This window comes from Eumetopias jubatus, unplaced genomic scaffold (genome assembly GCF_037043125.1).
Source record: "Eumetopias jubatus isolate StellerSeaLion01/CBP00866 unplaced genomic scaffold, mEumJub1_p1.0 scaffold_7, whole genome shotgun sequence".
Classification (NCBI taxonomy): domain Eukaryota; kingdom Metazoa; phylum Chordata; class Mammalia; order Carnivora; family Otariidae; genus Eumetopias; species Eumetopias jubatus.
In genome coordinates, this window is record NW_028274813.1 from 96441603 (window position 1) to 96464817 (window position 23215).

The following is a 23215-nucleotide window of genomic DNA, read 5'->3' on the forward strand; positions in this document are numbered from 1 at the left end:
CAATCCTCATACCAGACAAATTAGATTTTAAACCAAAGACTGTAATAAGAGATGAGGAAGGACACTATATCCTACTTAAAGGGTCTATCCAACAAGAAGATCTAACAATTGTAAATAGCTATGCCCCTAACATGGGAGCAGCCAATTATATAAGGCAATTAATAACAAGAGCAAAGAAACACATCGACAATACAATAATAGTGGGGGACTTTAACATCCCCCTGACTGAAAGGGACAGATCTAAGCAAAAGATCAACAAGGAAATAAACACTTTAAATGACACACTGGACCAAATGGACTTCACAGATATATTCAGACCATTCCATCCCAAAGCAACAGAATACACCTTCTTCTCTAGTGCCCATGGAACATTCTCCAGAATAGATCACATCCTAGGTCACAAATCAGGTCTCAACCGGTACCAAAAGATGGGGGTCATTCCCTGCATATTTTTAGACCACAATGCTTTGAAACTAGAACTCAATCACAAGAGGAATGAACGAAAGAACTCAAATACATGGAGGCTAAAGAGCATCCTACTAAAGAATGAATAAAAAAAAAAAAAGAATGAATGGGTCAACCAGGAAATTAAAGAAGAATTAAAAAAATTCATGGAAACCAATGAAAATGAAAACACAACTGTTCAAAATCTTTGGGATACAGCAAAGGCAGTCCTAAGAGGAAAGTATATAGCAATACAAGCCTTTCTCAAGAAACAAGAAAGGTCTCAAATACACAACCTAACCCTACACCTAAAGGAGCTAGAGAAAAAACAGCAAATAAAGCCTAAGCCCATTAGGAGAAGAGAAATAATAAAGATCAGAGCAGAAATCAATGAACTAGAAACCAAAAGAACAGTAGAACAGATCAACGAAACTAGGAGCTGGTTCTTTGAAAGAATTAACAAGATTGATAAACCCCTGGCCAGACTTATCAAAAAGAAAAGAGAAATGACCCAAATCAACAAAATCATGAATGAAAGAGGAGAGATCACAACCAACACCAAAGAAATACAAACAATTATAAGAACATATTATGAGCAACTCTATGCCAGCAAATTAGATAACCTGGAAGAAATGGGTGCATTCCTAGAGATGTATCAACTACCAAAATTGAACCAGGAAGAAATAGAAAACCTGAACAGACCTATAACAACTAAGGAAATTGAAGCAGTCATCAAAAATCTCCAAAAAAACGAAAGCCCAGGGCCAGATGGCTTCCCAGGGGAATTCTACCAAACATTTAAAGAAGAGTTAATACCTATACTTCTGAAACTGTTCCAAAAAATAGAAATGGAAGGAAAACTTCCAAACTCATTTTATGAGGCCACCATTACCTTGATCCCCAAACCAGACAAAGACCCCATCAAAAAGGAGAATTATAGACCAATATCCTTGATGAACATGGATGCAAAAATTCTCACCAAAATACTAGCCAATAGGATCCAACAGTACATTAAAAGGATTCTTCACCACGACCAAGTGGGATTTATCCCTGGGCTGCAAGGTTGGTTCAACATCCGCAAATCAATCAACGTGATACATTAACAAAAGAAAGAACAAGAATCATATGATCCTCTCAATAGATGCAGAAAAAGCATTTGACCAAGTACAGCATCCTTTCTTGATCAAAACTCTTTAGAGTATAGGGATAGAGGGTACATACCTCAATATCATAAAAGCCATCTATGAAAAACCTACAGCAAATATCATTCTCAATGGGGAAAAGCTGAGAGCTTTCCCCCTAAGGTCAGGAATGCGGCAGGGATGTCCACTCTCACCACTGCTATTCAACATAGTATTAGAAGTCCTAGCCACAGCAATCAGACAACAAAAAGAAATCAAAGGCATCCAAATAGGCAAAGAAGAAGTCAAACTCTCACTCTTTGCAGATGATATGATCCTTTATGTGGAAAACCCAAAAGACTCCACCCCAAAACTGCTAGAACTCATACAGGAATTCAGTAAAGTGGCAGGATATAAAATCAATGTGCAGAAATCAGCTGCATTCCTATACACCAACAACAAAACAGAAGAAAGAAAAATTAAGGAGTCGATTCCATTTACAATTGCACCCAAAACCATAAGGTACCTAGAAATAAATCTAGCCAAAGAGGCAAAGGATCTGTACTCAAAAAACTATAAAATACTCATGAAAGAAATTGAGGAAGACACAAGGAAATGGAAAAACTTTCCATGCTCATGGATTGGAAGAACAATATTGTGAAGATGTCAATGCTACCTAGAGCAATCTACACATTCAATGCAATCCTCAACAAAATACCATCCACTTTTTTCAAAGAAATGGAACAAATAATCCTAAAATTTGTATGGAACCAGAAAAGACCCCGAATAGCCAGAGGAATGTTGAAAAAGAAAAGCAAAGCTTGTGAATATTCCATACTTGTGAATTAAAAGAATTAATATTGTTAAAGTGTCCATATCACACAAAGCAATCTACAGATTCAAGAAATTCCAGTGGCATTTTTCACAGAAATTGATAAAACAACCATAAATATGCATGGAACCACATAAGACCCTGAATAACCGAAACAATCTTGAGAAAGAACAAAGCTGAAAGTATCAAGCCCCCAGATTTCAAACTATATTACAAAGCTATAGTAACTAAAACTTAAAAGTACTGTATCAGCATAAAAACTGACACATAGATCAATAATATGGAATAGAGAGCCCAGAAATAAACTGATGCATATATGCCAATTAATTTATGACAAAGGAACCAAAAAGATACAATAAATGATATTGGGAAGACAGGATATCCACATGCAAAAGAATAAAATTGGACCACTATCTCACACCATACACAAAATTTAACGCAAAATGGATTAAAAACTTGATTGTAGGATCTAAAAACCATAAAGCTCCTACAAGAAAACATAGGCAGTAAGTTTCTTGATAATTGGTCCCTGTGATGATTTTTTGGATTTGACACCAAAAACAAAGGCAAGCAAAGCAAAAATAAACCAGTGAGATTACATCAAACTAAGAAGCTTTTGCATAGCAAAGGAAACAGTCAACGAAATGAAAAGCTAACCTACTGAATGAAAGAAAACATTTGTAAATTAAAATACCTGATAAGGGGCTAATATCCAAAATATATAAAGAACTCAATGCAACTCAACAACAAAAATACAAACCATCCAATTAAAAAATGAACAGAGGATCCGAATAGACATTTTGCCAAAGAAGACATACAGGTGGCCAACAGGTACATGAAAAGATCCTCAGCATCACTAATTACCAGGGAAATGCAAATCAAAACCACACTGAGATATCACCTTACACTTGTTAGAATGGCTAGTATCAAAAGGAAAAGAAAAACAAGTGTTGGTGAGGATATGGAGAAAAGGGAACCCTTGTACATCGTTAGGGGGAGTATAAATTGGTGCAAACACTATGGAAAACTGTTTGGAGGTTCCTCAAAAAATTAACTATAAAACAACCACATGATCCAGTAACTCTACTTCCAAAGAAAATGAAAACATGTACTAAAAAAGATATATGCACTGCCCCAGCTTTACTGCAGCAATATTTACAATAGCCAAGACATGGAAACAACCTAAGTGTCTACCGATGGATGAACAGAAAGAAAATTTGGTATATATATACACAATAGGATATTGTTCAGCCACAAAAAAGAATGAAATCTTGCCATTTACAACCACATGGATGGACCTTGAGGGCATTATGCTAAGTGAAATAAAACAGAGAAAGACAAATACCATGTGATCTCACTTATATGTGGAATTTAAAACAAACAAAAAAAACCCTAAGCTCATAGATACCATGAACAAACGTGACTACCAATGATGGGATGCTGGGCTGGGTGAAATGGGTAAAAGCGGTCAAAAGGTACAAATTTCCAGTTTTAAAACAAACAAATGAGGGGGGAAAAAAGGACTGCTGATATTATATTACATGGTTTAATCAAGAAAAAAAGACAACACAGACCTTTTTTTTGCCTTTACTCTCTTGATTTCTTTAAAAACCTATGATTTTTTAAAAAAGCGATAATTTTTAAAGTAGAATTATAACATATATTATTGAGTTATAACAACTACATACACATGAATGGCAAAGCAGCCCAAAGATGGGGGAGATAACAGAGTTGTATTAGAGCAAAGTCGCTATATTTTACTGGAATTGAGTCAGTGTTTACTTGAAGTAGATTCTTATAAGTTAAAAGTGCATCTAGCAACCATTTAAAAGTTTTACAACAACCTAAATATAAAGGAGCTCTAGTTTCAGCTTTGACAGGCAAAAAGCTTAGAAGGTGTCACTCCAATCCTCACAACAACAAAAAAAGATGGACAAACTGAAAAAAACAACTAGTTTTCTTTGACTCATCAAAGAAGAAAATTGCAGGGCAAACTGTTACCCTGAAATCTGGAGAGACAGGTGTATCCAAAAAGACACAAAGATCTGCTTGCCTGTAGCAAAAGTAACTAGAGCTATAAACTAGTAGGAATACTTAAATGGTAATTTTGACAAAATACTTAAGGGTGGACTAGCAGGAGAATGATAAACTTTCAGGCCACAGTCTTGAGAAATGCCCTCATATTTTTGTGGGCTTCACCTCCAGAAACTCCCTCAGGCTACAATGATGAAGCTCTGAATAAGATAACTTTGTGTCTCTGGCAAAGGGAGGGGAAGAATAGTCATTGTGGATTACAGAAATACCTAGAGCATTCTCCTTAAAGATCTACCATCCAGAGAAAAGGACTTTGCCAGAGCAGAAGTCCCTTATCTCGGCTGGGGGAAGAGAATCCCTCCCACTCCAGTCTTCTCCAGCCTCTCTATCCAACCTAAGGACAGAAGAAAATAGTTAATAGTCCCAGATTCAAAAAAATAGACCAGCAACACTACAGCCAAGGAAGGTAATAGGAGGCAGTGGGGAAAAGCTGTCTCACTGGGAGAAAACTTGTCAAGATCACAGTCCCAAGATATAGGCCCATGAAAAAAGTGATATTTAATTGAAAGATTAGGAATGCTTCCTTTCCATTATAATTTACTACCATACCAAAAGGGCTCCAAGATAATAAGAGTAGATTATATAAGAGAAAATCTTACAATAAAGACTCTCTCAGAAGAGGAATAAATGGAGAAGCCCAGAGTCAAAGGGGGAGTTTAAAAAAAAAAAATACCAGACACTAGAAACCTTTAAAGCTTCTGATACATACAGCCACAGGTAACATTAAACATAGCAGCCACATTAAAATAAATCTATACCCTAACAGCCTAATAACCTCAGTTTCTACTACCTGATACAGGTCTAGCTTTCTTTTTTTTTTTTTAAAGATTTTATTTATCCAACAGTGAGAGACACAGCGAGAGAGGGAACACAAGCATGGGGAGTGGGAGAGGGAGAAGCAGGCTTCCCGCGGAGTGGGGAGCCCGATGCAGGGCTCGATCCCAGGACCCTGGAATCATGACCTGAGCTGAAGGCAGACGCTCAACGACTGAGCCACCCAGGCACCCCCAGGTCTAGCTTTCAATAAAAAATTGTAAGACCTGCCAAAAGGCAAGAAAAACACACCATAAAGAGACAATAATCAACAGAACCAGACTCAGATACAACACAAATATAAGAATGATCAGAAATGGAATTTAAAATAACTGTTTAATATGTTAAGAATTCTAATGGAAAAAGTAGACAATATGCAAAAATGCCAGGTAAGAATATCTCTTTTTTTAAAGATTTATTTATTCTAGGGGGAGGACGGGCAGAGGGAGAGAGAATCTCCAGCAGAGCCTGACTCCAGGCTAACCCACAACCATGAGATCAGGACCTGAGCCCAAATCAAGTCAGATGCCTAACCGACTGAGCCACCCAGGTGTCCCAGGTAAGAATATCTTAAAGTATTATCTTCCACATGTAGCTATATATCATCCTAATGAAGAATTCCTTAAGAAGGAAAATTAAAATAACAGTGTAAAGTTTAATAAATATAGTTTTAAAATTTTTCTTGAAAGTTATAAACTTCTGAAATTATTTAGTTATTTATGTTCTATGGAAATGGGAATCTGGTGTTTAGAATTATTTAGACATCTGTTACAGCCAAAGCTAAAACGGAACAAAACTGATGTTCATTTTATTTCCCTTCTCTTATATGAACTAAATCATGATCCCCAAATCCATATGTTGAAGTCCTAATCCTCAAATGTGACAATATTTGGAGATAAGACCTACAAGGAGGTAATTAAGGTTAAATGAGACCATAAGGGTGGGATCCTAATAAAACAGAACTAGTGTCCTTATAAGAACAGACACCAGAGAGCTTTCTCTCTCTCTCTCTCTCTCTCTCTCTCTCTGTCTCTCTCCACCTTGTGAGAACACAGTGTGTAGGCAGTCATATGTAAGTCAGGAAGAGTCCTCACCAGAAACTGAATTGACTCACACCTAGAGCTTGGCCTTCCCAGCCTCCAGAACTGTGAGGAAATAAATTTCTGTCATTTAAGCCATGCACTCTGTCATTTTTTTGTTATGATAGCCTGAGCCAACTAAGACATTTCTCTTTTCCCTTTGGCAGATTTTCAAAATAGGTGAAAGGGGCCCAAAGAAAACAGTAAGAGCTATAAGGAGAGCCAATGGCTAATTAATTCACAAACCAAAAATAAAACTCATGAATTACTGAAAGGAACTTGTTCAGCTTTCCAACAAATTTGGACATAGTTATTCTCCCTTTCAGTTTGCTTCATTGAATTGATATCTGAACTTACTATAAAAAGCATAAGAATTTGTAAGTAACTTGGAAACTACACATGTAGACAAGAATAAAAGCAAACTCTTATTACGCTAGTTAGCTTTCCCTCTCTCCTTCAACAGAAGTTATTATGTGGTAGAAAATTCTGTTTTTACAGTATATGATTTCATAACTCTGTCACGATTTGTCTGGTATCTTTTAAAAGATTCAGCTTCAGGGGTGCCTGGGTGGCTCAGTCGTTAAGCGTCTGCCTTCGGCTCAGGTCATGATCCCAGGGTCCTGGGATGGAGCCCCACGTCGGCTCCCTGCTCCGCGGGAAGCCTGCTTCTCCCTCTCCCACTCCTCCTGTTTGTGTTCCTGCTCTCGTTATCTATCTCCGTGTGAAATAAATAAATAAAATCTTTAAAAAGAAAAAAAAAGATTAAGCTTCAGCTTCCTGATGGAGAAATTTTCCTTAAGCCAGTACCCAAGTTTATTATACATGCATGGAGACAGTACGGACATATTTAATGCTATGTATGTTATAAAGTTCCCATTTGACTAGCCTTCAAATGCAAGGGACAGGGGTGCCTTAATCACTGTCAGTAGAGCATGCGACTCTTGATCTCCAGGTTGTGAGCTGGAGCCCCGTGTTGGGTGTGGAGAGTACTTAAAAATAAAAAAATAAAAATAAAAAAATCAAGGACCAAAACTGACAGGTTTGGGCCAATGAAAATGAGTTAATATACTTTTGTACCCTACCCTTCATCTTATCCTTGCTGCTCAGTAATAATTTTATTCATCTCATAACTGACTTTTGCAAACAATTTCCTTTTTAGAGATGCCTAATTGCATTCTGCTACTTCCATCTCAAAAGACTTTGCTGTTGAGAAGACAGGAACCATTCAATAACTTTGGTTCTTTCCATTTTTCTCTAAACAAAAGTATTTCTTCTTCTACACTCTGTTCTTTCCAAAGCTAACAAATACCCTAATGGGTATAATGAATGAAAGAATAAATTTTAACCACACCTCTGGAAGAGATGAAAAGGCTTGAAGTAAACAAAAAAGGTGGACACATGTATGACTGCTGAAAGTTTACTTCTACACAAATGCTGTGAATCTGGGATATACCTACACAAAAATGAGGTAGGTCAGCATACTTGACAAAATATATATATTAGAAAGGCAGTGTCAGAGGTTACTGCCTTTTCTGATGTTACCACATTAATGGCTAAAGTTAATTTTTCATATGCTTAGAAATTTGTTAGATTTACACAGAAAATTAGTACATTCCTATTAGAGCAAAAAGAAATTAAAAGTAGGAAAAAGGGGGTGCCTGAGTTGCACAGTCAGTTAAGCATCTGACTCTTGATTTCAGTTCAGGTCGTGATCTCAGGGTCATGAGATCAGAGTCTGCTTAAGATTCTCTCTCCCTCTACCTCTAACCCTCCCTGCTCACATGTGCACGCACATTCTCTCTCTCTCAAATAAATAAATCTTAAAAAAAAAAAAGTAGGAAAAATAACCATAAGAAGGTAAGTACTGCCAGTTTTTTTAAAAAAAAGTTTCCTTATTATGAAAAAATATGTTTATTATTGGGAGAACACAAAAATACCAAAAAGAAAAAAATTACTAGTAATCTTACCATCCTTTCATTTTCTACTCATTTATTAAATTATAAAAATAAGACTGGACACCTAGGTGGCTCCGTTGGTTAAGTGTCTGCCTTCAGCTCAGGTCATGATCTCAGGGTCCTGGGATTGAGCCCAGCGTTGGGTTCCTTGCTCGGGGGCCGGGGGGGGGGGGAGTCTGCTATTCCCTCTCTCACTGCCCCTCCACCCCCAGGTTGTGCACTCCCTCTCTCAAATAAATAAATAAAATCTTTTAACAAAATAAGATTTTAGGGGTTTCTGGCTGGCTCAGTCAGTAAAGTGCATGACTCTTGATCTCAGGGTTGTGAGTTCAAGCCCCATGTTGGATATGGAGATTACTTAAAAATAGAAAAAATCCTTAAAAGAAATAAAATTTTATATAATGACCTTTTCAAATTATCAGATAATATATGGATATGCTACAATAATAATTGAAATGGAAAAGCCAATCTTCAAATTCAAATAGAATTGCAAGGAACCCAGAATAGCCAAAATATCTTGAAAAATAAAATCTTGGAGGGCTCACACTTCCTAATATCAAAACTTACAGCAAAGCTACAGTAGTCAGGAAAGTGTGGTACTGACAGGGACAGACATATAGATCAATGGAATAAAATTGAGAACCAGGGAATAAACCCATACCCAATGAGCTGACTGATTTTTGACAAGGTCAAGACTATTCAATGGGGGAAAGAATAGTCTCTTAAACAAATGCTGCTGGGACAACTAAAAATCCACATGCCAAAGAAAAAAGCAGGACTCATAGCTCAAATCATATACAAAAAATAACTCAAAATAAATCAACAACTTAATATAAGAGGTAAAAACCATAAAACTCCTAGAAGAAAACACAAGGTAAACCTTCATGACCTTGGATTTAGCATTGAATTTTTATTTATTTTTTTTTAAGATTTACTTATTTATTTTATAGAGAGAACAGGAACAGGAGGGGCAGAGGGAGAGAGAAAATCGTGAAGTAGGCTCCCTGCTAAGCACAGAGCCTGATGCAGGGCTCGATCCCAGGACCCCGAGATCATGACCTGAGCCAAAACCAAGAGTTTAACTGACTAAGCCACACAGGTACCCCACCACTGAATTTTTAGATGTGACTGACACCAAAAGTATGAGCAACAAAAGAAAAATAGGCAAATTGGACTTTATGAAAACTTAAAGTTTTTGTGTGTCAAAGGGTACCAGCAAAGTGAAAAAAATCTATAAATTGGGGGAAATTTTTGCAAATCATTTTCTGATAGGGATCTATTATCTTGAATATATAACTTACAATTCAACAACAAAAAGACAAATAATCCAATTTAAAAATGAACAAAGGACTTTATTAGATATACAATTAAGATATACAAATGGCTAAGAAACACTTGGGAAGGTTTTCAACATCACTAACATTAGGTAAATGTAAATCAAAACTACATTGAGATACCACTTCCTACCCATTAGGATGGTTATAATCATGAAGAGAAAAATCTAAGCAGACCAATTATAAGAGAGATTGAAGCAGTCATCAAAAACCTCCCAACAGGGGTGCCTGGGTGGCCCAGTTGGTTAGGTGTCTGCCTTTGGCTCAGGTCATGATCCTAGGGTTGGGGGATCAAGCCCCACGTCAGGCTCTCTGCTCAGCGGGGAGTCTGCTTCTCCCTCTCCCTCTGCCCCTCCTCCTACACGTGCACACACATGTGCACACACTCTCTCTCTCTCTCAGGTAAATAAGTAAAATATTTCAATAAACAAGCAAACAAAAAAACTCCAGCATGAGATGGCTTCACTGGTATATTCCACCAAACATAAAAAAAGAATTAATACATACCATTTTTTAAAATCTTCCAAAACTGAAGAGTAGGGAACACTCCCAGACTCATTTTATGAGGCCAGCACTACTTTAGTACCAAAGTCAAATGAGGACACTACAAGAAAAGAATACTACAGGCCAATATCCCTGATGAATATACATGTAAAAATTCTCAACAAAACATTAGCAAACTGAACTCAACAGTATATTGAAAGGATAATACACCATGACCAAATAAGATTTATTCCTTGGATGCAGGATAGTTCAATATATGCAAATCAATCAATGTCATACACCAAAATAACAAAATGAAGGGTTAAAATCATATGATAGTTTCAATAGATATAGAAAAAGCATTTAACAAAATTCAACATCCTTCCATGATAAAAACTCTCAACAAATTGGGTCTATATGGAACATATCTCAACATAATGAGGGCCATATATGACAGACCCATGGCTAACATCATAATCAATGGTGAGAAGCCAAAATTTTTTCCTCTAAGATCAGAAACAAGACAAGAATGCCCACTCTTACCACCTCTACTCAACACCTCTACTGATGTCTCAGCTAGAGCAATTCATCAAGAAAAGTAAATAAAAGGCATCCACATTGAAAAGGAAGACATAAAAGTGATTATATTTGCAGATGATATACACAGAAAACTCTAAAGACTCCAAAAAAACTGTTAGGACTAATAAACAAATCCAGTAAAGTTTCAGGACACAAAATCAATATAAAAAATCAGTTGCATTTCTACACTAACAACAAACTATCAGAAAGAGAAATTAAGAAGAAAATCTGATTCATAATACCATCAAAAAGAATAAAATAGGAACAAATTTAACCAAAGACATGAGGGATCTGTACAGTGAAAACTACAAAACATTGCTGAAAGAAATTGAAGAAGACACAAATAAATGGAAAGATATCCCATGTTCATATTGGAAGAATTAATATTGTTAAAATATCCATACTACCCAAAGTGATCTACAGAGTCAATGCAACCCCTATCAAAATCCCAATGGCATTTTTCACAGAAATAGAAAAAAATCCTAAAATTTATATGGAACCAAAAAAGATTCTGACTAGTTAAAGCAATCTTGAACAAGAAGAGCAAAGCTGGAGGAATCATACTTTCTGATTTCAAACTGTATTATAAAGCTATAATAATCAAAACAGTATGGTATTGCCATAAAAACAGACACATAGATCAATGGAACAGAAAAGTGAGCCCAGAAATAAATCTATGCATGTGTGATCAATTAATTTTTGACAAAAGCACTAAGAATGTACAATGATGAAAGGATAGTCTGTTCAGTAAATGGTGCTAGAAAAAAATGGATATTCACATACAAAAGAACAAAATTGGATCCCTACCTTACACCATACACAAAAATCAACTCAAAATGGATTAAAGACTTGAATGTAAAAACCGAAACCTAAAACTCCTAAAAGAAAACATAGGTGGTAAGTTCCTTGACATTGGTTTGAAAATGACTTTTTAGATTTGACACTAAAACAAAGGCAACAAAAGCAAAAATAAGGTAAGACTACATCTTCAGAGCTTCTGCACAGCAAAAGAAAACATCAACAATATGAAAAGGTAATGTACTGAATGAGAGAAATATCTGCAAACCACATAGCCAATAAGGGGTTAATATGCAAAATATAGAAAAACTCATATAACTCAGTAGCAAGAAAATAAATAAAAAACTTTTAAATGGGCCAAGGACCTGACTAGTCATTTTTCCAAAGAAGATATATAAATGACTAATAGACATATATATTCAAAGGAAACAAAATCACTATCTCCAAGAGATGTCTATACTACCATACCTTGTTCACTACAGTATTATTCACGATAGCCAAGATATAGAAACAATCTTTTTTTAAAAGATTTTATTTATTTATTTGAGAGGGGGGAGGGGGCAGAGAGAGAGAGAGAAGTAGACTCCCTGCTGAGCAGGGACCCCCCCCCGCCACCGCGAGATCAAGACCTGAGCCGAAGTCAGATGCTTAACTGACTGAGCGACCCAGGCGCCCCTATAGAAACAATCTTAAGTGTCCACTGGTGGATGGATAAAGAAAATGTGATATGTATGTATGTGTATATATACACACACATTATGTTCATTATATACACACACATATATATTACGTATATACTATATTTAACATATGCATAGTATATATGAAATGCAGCATGATATCATTTACATGTAGAATTTTTTTTTTTAAAGTTGAACTCATAGAAACAGAGCAGAATGGTGGTGGTCAGGGGCTAGGGGGCAAGGGAAATGGGGAGAAGCTGTAACAGGGTACAAATTTTTAGCTATAAGTGCTGAGATCCAATGTAAAGTTAACTTTTTGAAGTGATATATGTATTTCTTTTTGAATTCCATCAAACATTTATTATGTTCAGTTAGCCAACATATAGTACATCATTAGTTTTTGATGTATTGTTCAACAATTCACTAGTTGCATATAACACCCAGTGCTCATCACAACAAGTGCCCTCCTTAATACCCATCACCTGGTTACCCTATCCCCCCACCCCCCTTCTGTAACACTCTGTTTCTCGGAATCCAGAGTCTCTCATGGTTTGTCTCCTTCTCTGATTTCTTCCCATTCAGTTTTCCCTCCCTTTGTGATAGATTAATTAATTAATGTGATATATACATAATTATGGGATTCCTTTCACAAAATATATGTATATCAACTGTTCACATTATACACTTTAAATATATTACATTTTTGTCAATTATACCTCAATAAAACTGGAAAATAAAATACTTAAAAATAAAATAAAAGCCACCATGGCAGCAGTTTGAAGGAAAAACAAACAAAAAAATGTATTTGATCTGTAAAACTTCTTGGGGTGCCTGGGTGGCTCAGTCATTGGGTGTCTGCCTTCGGCTCAGATCATGATCCCAGGGTCCTGGGAGAACCCCACATCGGGCTCCCTGCTCCGCAGGGAGACTGCTTCTCCCTCTCCCATTCCCCCTGCTTGTGTTCCCTCTCTCGCTGTGTCTCTGTCAAATAAATAAATAAAATCTTAAAAAAATAATAAATAAAGCTTCTCGATAAGAAATATCAAAGATAATAAAGGTGAAAAATAAAATTCAAAAGGAATTTTGATACAAAGACTGAGTATACTAATAGCACAATTAAGTCTTATGATGGTAATAACTGTTAATAACAAATAAAGTAAGAAAATGAAGATTTCACATATAAGGAGTAGGTCAAAGGAGTTAGAACAGGAGATACCAAAAGCATAGAGCCCTAAGAATGGTTTATAGGGAAAGTGCTAAACATGCAAAAGCAAGAAACAGTATTGTGAGAAAGTCAATAGGGTCAACAGTGCTGATGTGCACTGAAAGGGAAGAAAGTGCAGAAAAAGGAGGGGCTGGGGGATAAAAAAAAAAATGCTAGGAACATGAACATTACTATTAAAAAATGGAATAAAAAAAGAGCCAAGCAGTTCCTTGTGGTTTTTTTACATTGTACACACTTCTAATAAACAGGGCGTCGGGTTCACTGATAAGAACTTTTTAAGGCCCTATAGTATAACCTAGACAATTCCAGAAAGCAACTTATACCTCATCTGCATGATTATGCAAAGTTGTTTCACAGTTTGAGTTTCAACTTTGTGAAAATGACAGAAGAAAGCACTTCAAATTTGATTTACCTAGGTTAAAAGCTCAGAGGGCAAAAGTGAAGTAGTACTTCCCCTGAAGAAGAAAACAAAAAGAAAACTCAAAAGGGAAGAGGGTAATCTATAAAACAAAATAGTAAAGAAGACAAACAAAGCAGGCAATAGCAGTCAAAATTGTCAAAGAGATCATGCTTCAGAAGATCAGTTTGGCGTCGGTATTCCAAACTTCCATTAATCACCTCAAAACCTATACCTCCACCTCAGTCTCTTTCCCTCTTGCCTCCTTCACCCTGAAAACAAAGGATTCTTTTAACTGTGTCCTTAAGAATTTTCCAAATCGTGTTAGTCCTTATTCCTGCCCTCTAGTGTCCAAAGATAAAATATACTGCTCTTAGCTAAGACTAATTTTTTCACCTGTTCCAACCTTCATCCCACCTGTTCCATCATCATCAGTCCCCTCTGATGGTTGTATTATCAACTTCTCTCTCTTTACCTGCTTCCTTCTTCAACATATAAATGTGCTCAGGTTCTTTCCATCTTAAAAATACAAAAGCTCTGCCTCTACCCTGCAACTACTTCATACTCATTAACCAGAAGGAGCTTTTCCAACACACAAACCCAATTAATTTGATATTCTTGCTGAAAAATCCCTAAAGAGTTTCCAATTACCTGCAGAAAAATTTTCAAAATACTAAGATTTTGTTTCTGACCAACAAATGTTCCCTCACTGGGCCATATTCTGTCATGGACTTATCCCAGTTATTTATAATTTTTCCATTTATTCCTCAGATACCTGTGACTCATTCTCCAATATTTGGCACAAAAAACACTGCCTCATATTTCCTGCCTGTACTCTCAGACCGAGATACCAATCTTTTGTCAGTGTTCTCGTTCTATCCTCCCATGACTTCTCAACCATCCTATGGTGTAATCTGTTTTTTCTTGTCTGTCACCTTCTCTATACCATGAGTAAACTGAGAGTGAAGACTGACTTGCTCAGCTCTGTAGCGACACCTTTCACAGTTTTCAATAAATAACTATTAAATGAATGAATGATAGATCAGCAGCAAAGACACCAAAAAGCTGATGCTGTAAACCAAGTTTGAAGTATCAAACACTTCAAAACTCACTGAAATGTGTTCAAATTTTAATATTTTACAACATCAAAAGCAATTGTTTTATGGGGCTTAAAAGGGAGCCAACAAAATAGCCTGTCTTCCCCTGGGCCTTGTTGTATGCAGACGTGGATCATCTCACTATCAACCTAAGGATGAGCAGACACAAGGAAAGGCAGTGCTAAGGATGATGCAGAGAAATGGAATCAGAGCCTTGATTTAAATACATTTGATCACTGCTTTATCTCTGAACTTTTCCTGCTGGATGAGTCAAGTTCTCTTTATTATTTAAACCCTAATCTTTTAAATTCAAACTAATTGAGTAAAGTTAATTGCAAAATGGCCCCAAATTCCTCCCATCCCTCTCTGCACACCCCTCTGCAATATGACTTAATCCCTCTTTCGTAGAAGAGGTGTAGTCTCTTTCTCCAGTCCTTGAATCTGGGCTTGCTATATGACTTATTTTGGTTAACTGGACATTAGCAAATATGACCCAACAGAAGCTTTAAAAGTGCTTGTGCATTAGGGCTTTCCCTTTCTTGCTACCAAGAACCTGGACTATGAAGTCAAGAAGCCCTGGAGACTGAAATATCACATGTAGAGAGAGTCTACAGCTCTTCCAGGCAAGGTTTTAGACATGTGAGTGAGGCCATCCTAGCACATCTGGCCATAATAAATCCAGCCCCAGCTGACAAGAAATGCCTCACCAACACACAGAATGTTGAGAAAGAAGTATTTGTGCCTTTACATCACTAAATTTTGGATAGTTTATTACACAGCATTATTGACTGGATGTTTGTGTCCCCACCAAATGTATATGTTGAAGCCTTAATCCTCAGAGTGGCTGTACTTGGGAATGGGGACTTTGATGAAGTAATTAGGGTTAAATGAGGTCATAAGCATGGGGCCCTGACAGAACAGGATTAGTGCCCTACTAAGAAGAGACACCTGATTTCTTTCTTTCTCTGTCTCTCTCCACCAACTACAAGCCAGGAATAGACTCCTCATCTGAAACTGGCTTTGCTGGACCTCAATCTGAGACTTCTAGACTCCAGAACTGTCAGAAAATAAATGTCTGTCATTTAAGCCATCCAAGCTGTGGTATCTTGTTATGATAGCCCAAGTAGACTAATACATACAGCACAGTGAACTGACATAATGAGTCTTAGCACCAGCCCTGCTAATTATTTTTAAAAGATTACTATTAAGGGGGCCTGGGTGGCTCAGTCAGTTAAGTGTCTGCCTTTGGCTCAGGTCATGATCCCAGGGTCCTGGGATCCAGGCCCAAGGCCGTGTCCAGCTTCCTGCTCAGCGGGGAGTCTGCTTCTCCCTCTCCCCTGTTCATGCTCTTTCGCACTCCCTTTCTCTCTCTCCGTCTCTCTCTCTAAAATAAATAAAATCTTTAAAAAAAAGATAACTACTAAAAAACTATTACTTTTTGAGATGTAAATCAAGTTTTAAGTTAATTTTTGGTTTAAGCTAATAACAGGTTGCCTTTTGTTGTTTTAGCTCTTCATCTACTCTTACTGAACCTTGAAAATTCTTTTCTGAATGTCTAAAATTGGACAGAGTAAAAAAAGCTGCATCTATCCATCAAAATAGAACTTTGCTACTGTCACAGGGTCCCAGAACAGTGTATTTACATTAATTCATTCAAATATTTGAGCACCTACTATTTAACTTGGCAATAGCTATAATAAGGATGAAAGAAAACATAATCCCAACTCTGAACTCTATTGAAGGAAAGAAACAAACAAAATGGACCGTTTGTAGTATAGGTTATAGAGTTTCATAGGTGCTTTCCGCTTTAATATCATCTACAGCTTCATACTTTATATACTAATACCCCAAAACCACCTTTCCAAATACCAAATCAGGCTTTCAGATATAAGTACATTAATAACTTCAAGGCACAGTATGGTGGTACTGCCAGTTTTGTTATTTTACCAGTACAGCAAAATGTATACCATTATTTATCTATTTTATTAGTTCAGGGAATATTTATCTGTTACCACAAATTTTATATTATTTTGCTTTCATTTTTTAAAATTCAGGAAAATGATAAAATCAAAAGGCTGACAGCAGTGATAACACAATAAGGAAAAGATGGAACTCAAGTATACTGAAAGCAGGAATCTTTGGTCAGCTGACCATGTGTTCAATTTTTAAGTAAAGGACCCTATATAACCATAGGGTATATATAAAAGTCAAATAGAAGTAATAAAAGAAGTGGAGACATCCTTGGAATTATGAACACAATACTAGTAATCCATATACAAAAGAAGCATCATGGGTCCACAGAGCTCTTGATGAAATGCTAGTTATAGATTCCTTAATCTTTTCAAGATGTCAAAATGAGAATATGAGATAAGAAATTACTTGTAAAAATTAGTCAGAATAGGTAAATCTATTAAGTGGATTAGTGGTTGCCCGGGGCTGGAGTGAATGGGAGAAATGGGGAGTGACTCTTAACAGGCACAGGGTTTCTTTTTGGGTGATGAAAATGTCCTAAAATTGATTGTGGTGATGGTCGCACATCTCTAAATACTATAAACTAATAAACTGTAAGCTTTACACGGGTGAATTATATGGTATGTGAATTATATCTCAAAAAATATATTGCTGATTAAAGCTTTAACTTGAGGGGCGCCTGGGTGGCTCAGTCAGTTAAGCGTCCAACTCTTGGTTTCAGCTCAGGTCATAATCTCAGGGTAGTGAGCCTGAGCCCAGCTTCAGGCTCTGCACTCAGCCAGAAATCGGAGTCTGCTTGAGATTCTCTCCCTGTCCTTCTGCCCCTCTCCCTGCTTGTGTGCTCTCTCTCTAAAATAAATAAATAAATCTTAAAAAAAAAAAGCTTTAACTTGGAAGCCTCAACAGTTAAAAAGATATTAATATGTTAATGTTTAGTATTGACATAATCTAGGCTCTTCTTGTTTTAAATAATTATGTCCTTTATTCCAAGATTAAAAAAGTAAAACACTTTTACCATAGAAAATTATAATTTTTTTACTCCCTTGGAAATAGAACATTCTCCCTGAAACAAGTAAATCTATTGTCCAAACTGTATACCCTCTACTTTCATACAGATTTTCAGGAACACACGTGAGTAGTAGATAGCCTCTATAACATAGTAAATCCTATAACCAAAGTATGAATAAAGAGGTGAGGAAGTACAGTGATTAGAATAAATCATCCTTACAGAGTTTATTGTTATCTCTTTAATTAGAGAACTTTCCTATCTGCAACTTACCTTCATCATAACATTTAGTGCATATTTTTGATCTTCTCGCCTTGCTGCAGCTTTTGCTTCTGCAGCTTCTTTTGCTCTTTCTTGTGCTTGTAAAATAGATTTCTCCCTTATTCTTTGCATCATCTCTTTGTCAACTAAAACAAGAAATATCACTAAATTAGGATTATGATGAATGTTTTACTTAGGAGAAAACTGCTTAACATACTGATCCAGGATGCGATTGGGGGGGGGAGGGACAAAACTTCACATGGAGAGATGAAAACATTTCTCAATATTAAACTGGCCAAGCTAACATTAAAAAGTAAGCAAGCAACTATAACAGCAATTAATTACTACAGAGGGAGAGAACGAGAGAGAGAGAAAATACGAATGAGAGAAAGTGGGAACAAAAGAAAGGGCGAATACAGGGGGAATGATAGGTGCCTGGGTGGCTCAGTGGGTTAAGCAACTGCCTTCGGCTCAGGTCATGATCCTGGAGTCCTGGGATCGAGTCCCGGGATCGAGTCCCGCATCGGGCTCCCTGCTCGGCGGGGAGTCTGCTTCTCCCTCTGCCTGCCACTCCCCCTGCTTCTGCTCTCTCGTTCTCTCTGTGAAATAAATAAATAAAATCTTTAAAAAGGGGGGGGGAATGATGAGGACAGGGAGAGGGATATAAAAGGGAGAGAGGGTAGTGAAATGAGAGCGGGGAAGTGGAAGAAGGGGATGGGAGAGGATAGAGGCAAAGAGTGCGCATTTATCCTTCTCTCTGTCAAGAAACCAGGGCTATTTGCTTATAACCCTAATCACAATAAATCATCACTACGGGGTCTCCTAGAAGAGAAGATGAGGTTTTTTTTGTGATATACAATATCACAAAAATATATATACTTCTTCATTAATGCGTTAATATATAGCAACAAGTGTAATATACTATAATTTCAAAGTAGTGAGTATAAAAGATAAATGTACTCTGTGATATAAATGTATTTGTGATATTTCTTGATACAGCTGTTTGTTGCCTACATTCATGATTGAAGGGAATGCTAAATTTCAGTTATCAGTTTAAAAAAAGTCTGGAATTTTAATTTTCAAAGAAATTGCCTTAAAAAGGAAAAGAAAAAAAAAGGCATGGAATCTTTGCTCATTCAAGATCTTGACTAGGATTTAGGACTGGAATTAAGTCTGAAGCCTCCCCCAACCCGCCTCCTGTTTAATAACAGAGTGACAGACAACTGGACCAGATTCAGGGGTAAACCAAAAGAACCCACTTTCACATCTAAAAGAAATGAAAAGTATACCAAGAAAAAATTTCAGGAAAAAATTAAGCAAATATGTTCTGAAAGATGGGGAAAACTTGGCATATAGACTGGATTCCACACACTTTATGTGAAAAACAATCTTGTTAAAGAAATAATTTCACTGAGTTGCCGTGTAACTGAGTTGATTTCTGAAGGAATCTCAAACCTGGTTTTTGAAGTAAAATCAATGCTCATTACTTATTACATAAACTAGTTTTAAGACTATTTCGATTAGTCTAAATCAGAGGTTGGCATACTATGGCCAAATCTAACTTGCTGCCTATTTTCCTCTAGCACACAAGCTAAGAATAATTTTTACATTTTTAAATAGATAAAAATGAAAATAATATGACATATAAAAATTAGATAAAATTCAAATTTTGGTGTCTCTATATATGTATTGTCTATTGGCTGTTTTTGTGCTACCACAGCAGAACTAAGTAATTGTGACTGAGACCATGGGGCTCATAATATTCAAAATACTATCTGGTCCTTTACAGAAAAAATTTGTTAAGCCTTGGTTTAAATAGTCAAAATCTGGAATGGATGACCATATTACCATGAAAGAGAAGAATCAAGTAGGTGTGAATTGCAAGCAGATGTATAGAACAGAGAGGAAGATCATGATCAGGAAAGAAAATTCCCTTCCCACTCCTGGAAAAGACAGCCAAGCAGGTTAAGAAGAGAATTTGACATAGAAGAAAGTGTCATGTAGGGAAAAGTAACAGGTTTCCTGATATGATTCTTCTTCTTTTTTTTTTATTTATTTTGTCAGAGACAGAGAGAGAGAGAGAGAGAGAAAGAGAGAGAGCACGCACAAGCAGGGTGGAGCGGCAGGCAGAGGTAGAAGCAGGCTCCCCACTGAGCAAGGAGCCTGATGTGGGACTTGATCCCAGGACCCTGGGATCATGACCTGAGCCGAAGGCAGATGCTTAACCGACTAAGCCACCCAGGTGTTCCATGATTCTTCTTTATATCCTAACAAGTTGGCAGACAGAATGTTTCCTGGAGACACACACACACACACACACACACACACACACACACACACACCACACACACACACACCACACACACACACATTTAAGTCAGTGGTTCTCAAGCCTGGTCAGTCATCAGAATTACCTGGGGTCCTACCACTCCTAATCTGTTTATTTTAAAATAAGCCATTATAATAGGTGATGGTTCTGGTCCCATATTACTTTAAAATTAAGATTATCGATAAGAATTGAAATAAATTAAAGTGTTTACGTTTGATCTTAGGTAAAGAGTCAGAACACCCTGGGTGTGTTTCACGACATAGTCCCAGGCCCCATCTCAGACTTACTGAATCACAAAGGAAGGAGTGAGTAGGACAGCAAGAATCTGGTTTTTAAAAACTCTTCAGTTAGTCTGGAACTCACTAAAGAGCTAAAGTAACCTGGCTAGGTAATCTACCTTAGCCAGTATTTTCTGAGCTGAATACTAGACTTTAGAGAAAAATTCTATCTGGTCCTGGGGATTACGAAATTAGATTCCACTTCAAGATATCAAGAAAGAATTAATATAAAGAACGACTGCAGGGTGCCTAGCTGGCTCAGTTGGAAGAGCACATGACTCTTGATCTCGGGAAAGTGAGTTCGAGCCCCATGTTGGATGTAGAGATTACTAAAAAAATAAATTTAAAAAAATGACTGCACTCTCCCCATTCTCAGTAGTTCCTACTGAAGACTTAATGCCAGAGGCCTACGAAAAATTTCAGGCAGTAGATATAAAGCCCTAGAATACATGACAACTAGAACAGGGAGGAAGAAAATAAAATAAAGCAGTAGAGGGCAATTACTGACCCACAAAGCCAATCGCGGCAGAATACTCATTAAGAGTACACAGAATAGGGGATCTCAGCTTTGCACATTATAACCCCTGAAAAGCTTTTCCCCACTCACAGAAATTGATTTGATTGGTCTAGGGTGAGTTTCAGACACGTGTATTATTTACAAGTTTTGCAGGTGATTCAAATATGTAGCCAGGGTTAAGAACCACTGCTCTAGAGTCAAACCGCTAAAGCTCCAGTTCCAGTCTGCCACTTACTAGTTGTGTGACCTGTGCCAATTATTCAATCCTTCTGTACCTTACTAGCCTCACCCTAAAAAAACAAACAAACAAACAAACAAACAAACAAAAACGGGGGTGGGAGGGTGGTAACCTAAGAAATAGGTTGTTCCAAGGATTACCAGATGCATTAATGCCTAATACAAAAAAAAGTGCTCAATAAAGATCATATCAAGAGGCCTTATCCTCTGAAGAAACAAGCCCACACCTGCTTGAGAACTATTATAAATGTGCTCTAACTTTTGAATTATTCAATTTTTAAGTTATTTAAGTGGTAGCTGAAGCACTATGTCATTTAAATCATGCTCACGTTCCTACTTTTTCTTCTAGAAGAGAAACAATTGTTCTGAAAAAAATTTTTAAGGTATAAAATATAAAAAGCACAACCAGATGAACATCTTTTAATAAAAAACTTACCACCTGACACAGAAAGGGTCTCCCACATGGCCACTTCTTTTTTATACAAGGTGAATGCAATAGTGTCATTCCCAATCTTGGCTTTGCTGTTTTCATCGTCTATGGGCGCATAGAGAAACACTTCAAATAAAAATGGAGAAAAGTTGACCTATTCAGAAGAGGGTAAACGGAGGTTGATTTAGTTACACAAAATAAAAACACAGTCGTTAAGAAACAAATGATAGAGGCCAAGATCATTTTCTTAAATGCCTGCTATAAATTTACTCGATTAACAAGGCATATGAAGGAATCCTGGATAAAAATCATCTCTGGTCTGATGACAACCGTCTAAAGATGAGGTATCACCTTATGGGATTCGGTTTAAAAAAAAAAATGGAACGAAATTTTAGGAGGCTTATCTGCAAGAACGCGCCTGTGGCGTGTACACAGAAGCGCTCTCAGAAGCTTCGGACCACACCCCCGGGGACCCGGCAGGCACAACTCGAGTTCCTACCTTCAAATAGTTTTCCGTGCAGAACACGTCCGCATCTCTGACGCATACGCCCCGGAGAGGCACAGAGATAAACACCGCAGTCTTCGTCTGCTGCCAGGTGTAATCGCTAACCTGCAGTGGCATCCCGCGAGGTGTCCGAACAAGGGGATGCGGATGGTTAGGACTAGCACCTGCTCAGTTGCTAGGGAAGCCGGAGTTACCACGCACCAGCCCTTCCGGGTCAGGCCGGGCCGCGGCGCCCCGCGTTCCCAGCGTGCCCCGGGCGCGCCTCTGCGACCGCCCCGCAAACTCCCCTCGTGACTGCGCGGGCGTTCTGGCGCGGGCGATAGGCCGCTCCTGTGGCTCTTACCCGTTCCCTGGGGCCTGAGTGAATCACCGAAGAAATAGGCCTTCATTTTAAGAAAAGAGCCTTGCGCCTGAGAATGCAAAAAAAAGAAAAAGAAAAAAAGGAGTTACCAGAGGGACCAGACCTGTGAGAAGCAGGTGCACCTCCCCCGCACCTAGCAGCCCTGGCCTTTTGGTCTGATGAAGGCTGTCAGAACATCATTTGGTGTTCCTGTTTTGGAAATTTCCTGGGAGCCTGGCCTTAACTATTGTAGTGGTCCAAATCTTCTCAACTGTAAGGCCACCAAAAGATCGTAGGTAGGGTTCACCACATGGTTTAAGACCTGGGAGGAAATGGCCTTATGACTCACGTGACAAACGCTTGGCTGCAGCTCAGCTGTAGGATAGCTTGGATTTACACGGATACAT

At 37.5% G+C, this 23215-nt stretch overlaps 1 protein-coding gene across 1 annotated transcript in view; it reads right to left on the minus strand.

Moving 5' to 3' along the window:
- The window catches only part of DNAAF4 (dynein axonemal assembly factor 4), a 68219-nt gene extending 45589 nt beyond the window's left edge, over nucleotides 1-22630 (minus strand). Inside the window, exons 1-3 of the mRNA XM_028100469.2 lie at nucleotides 22463-22630; nucleotides 21970-22117; nucleotides 18185-18318 (exon numbers count right to left, since the gene is read on the minus strand). Coding sequence (XP_027956270.1) covers nucleotides 18185-18318; nucleotides 21970-22117; nucleotides 22463-22585 — 405 coding nt within the window. The 5' untranslated portion in view covers nucleotides 22586-22630. The remainder of the gene's footprint in view (nucleotides 1-18184; nucleotides 18319-21969; nucleotides 22118-22462) is intronic.
- Nucleotides 22631-23215: the final 585 nt, after the last annotated feature.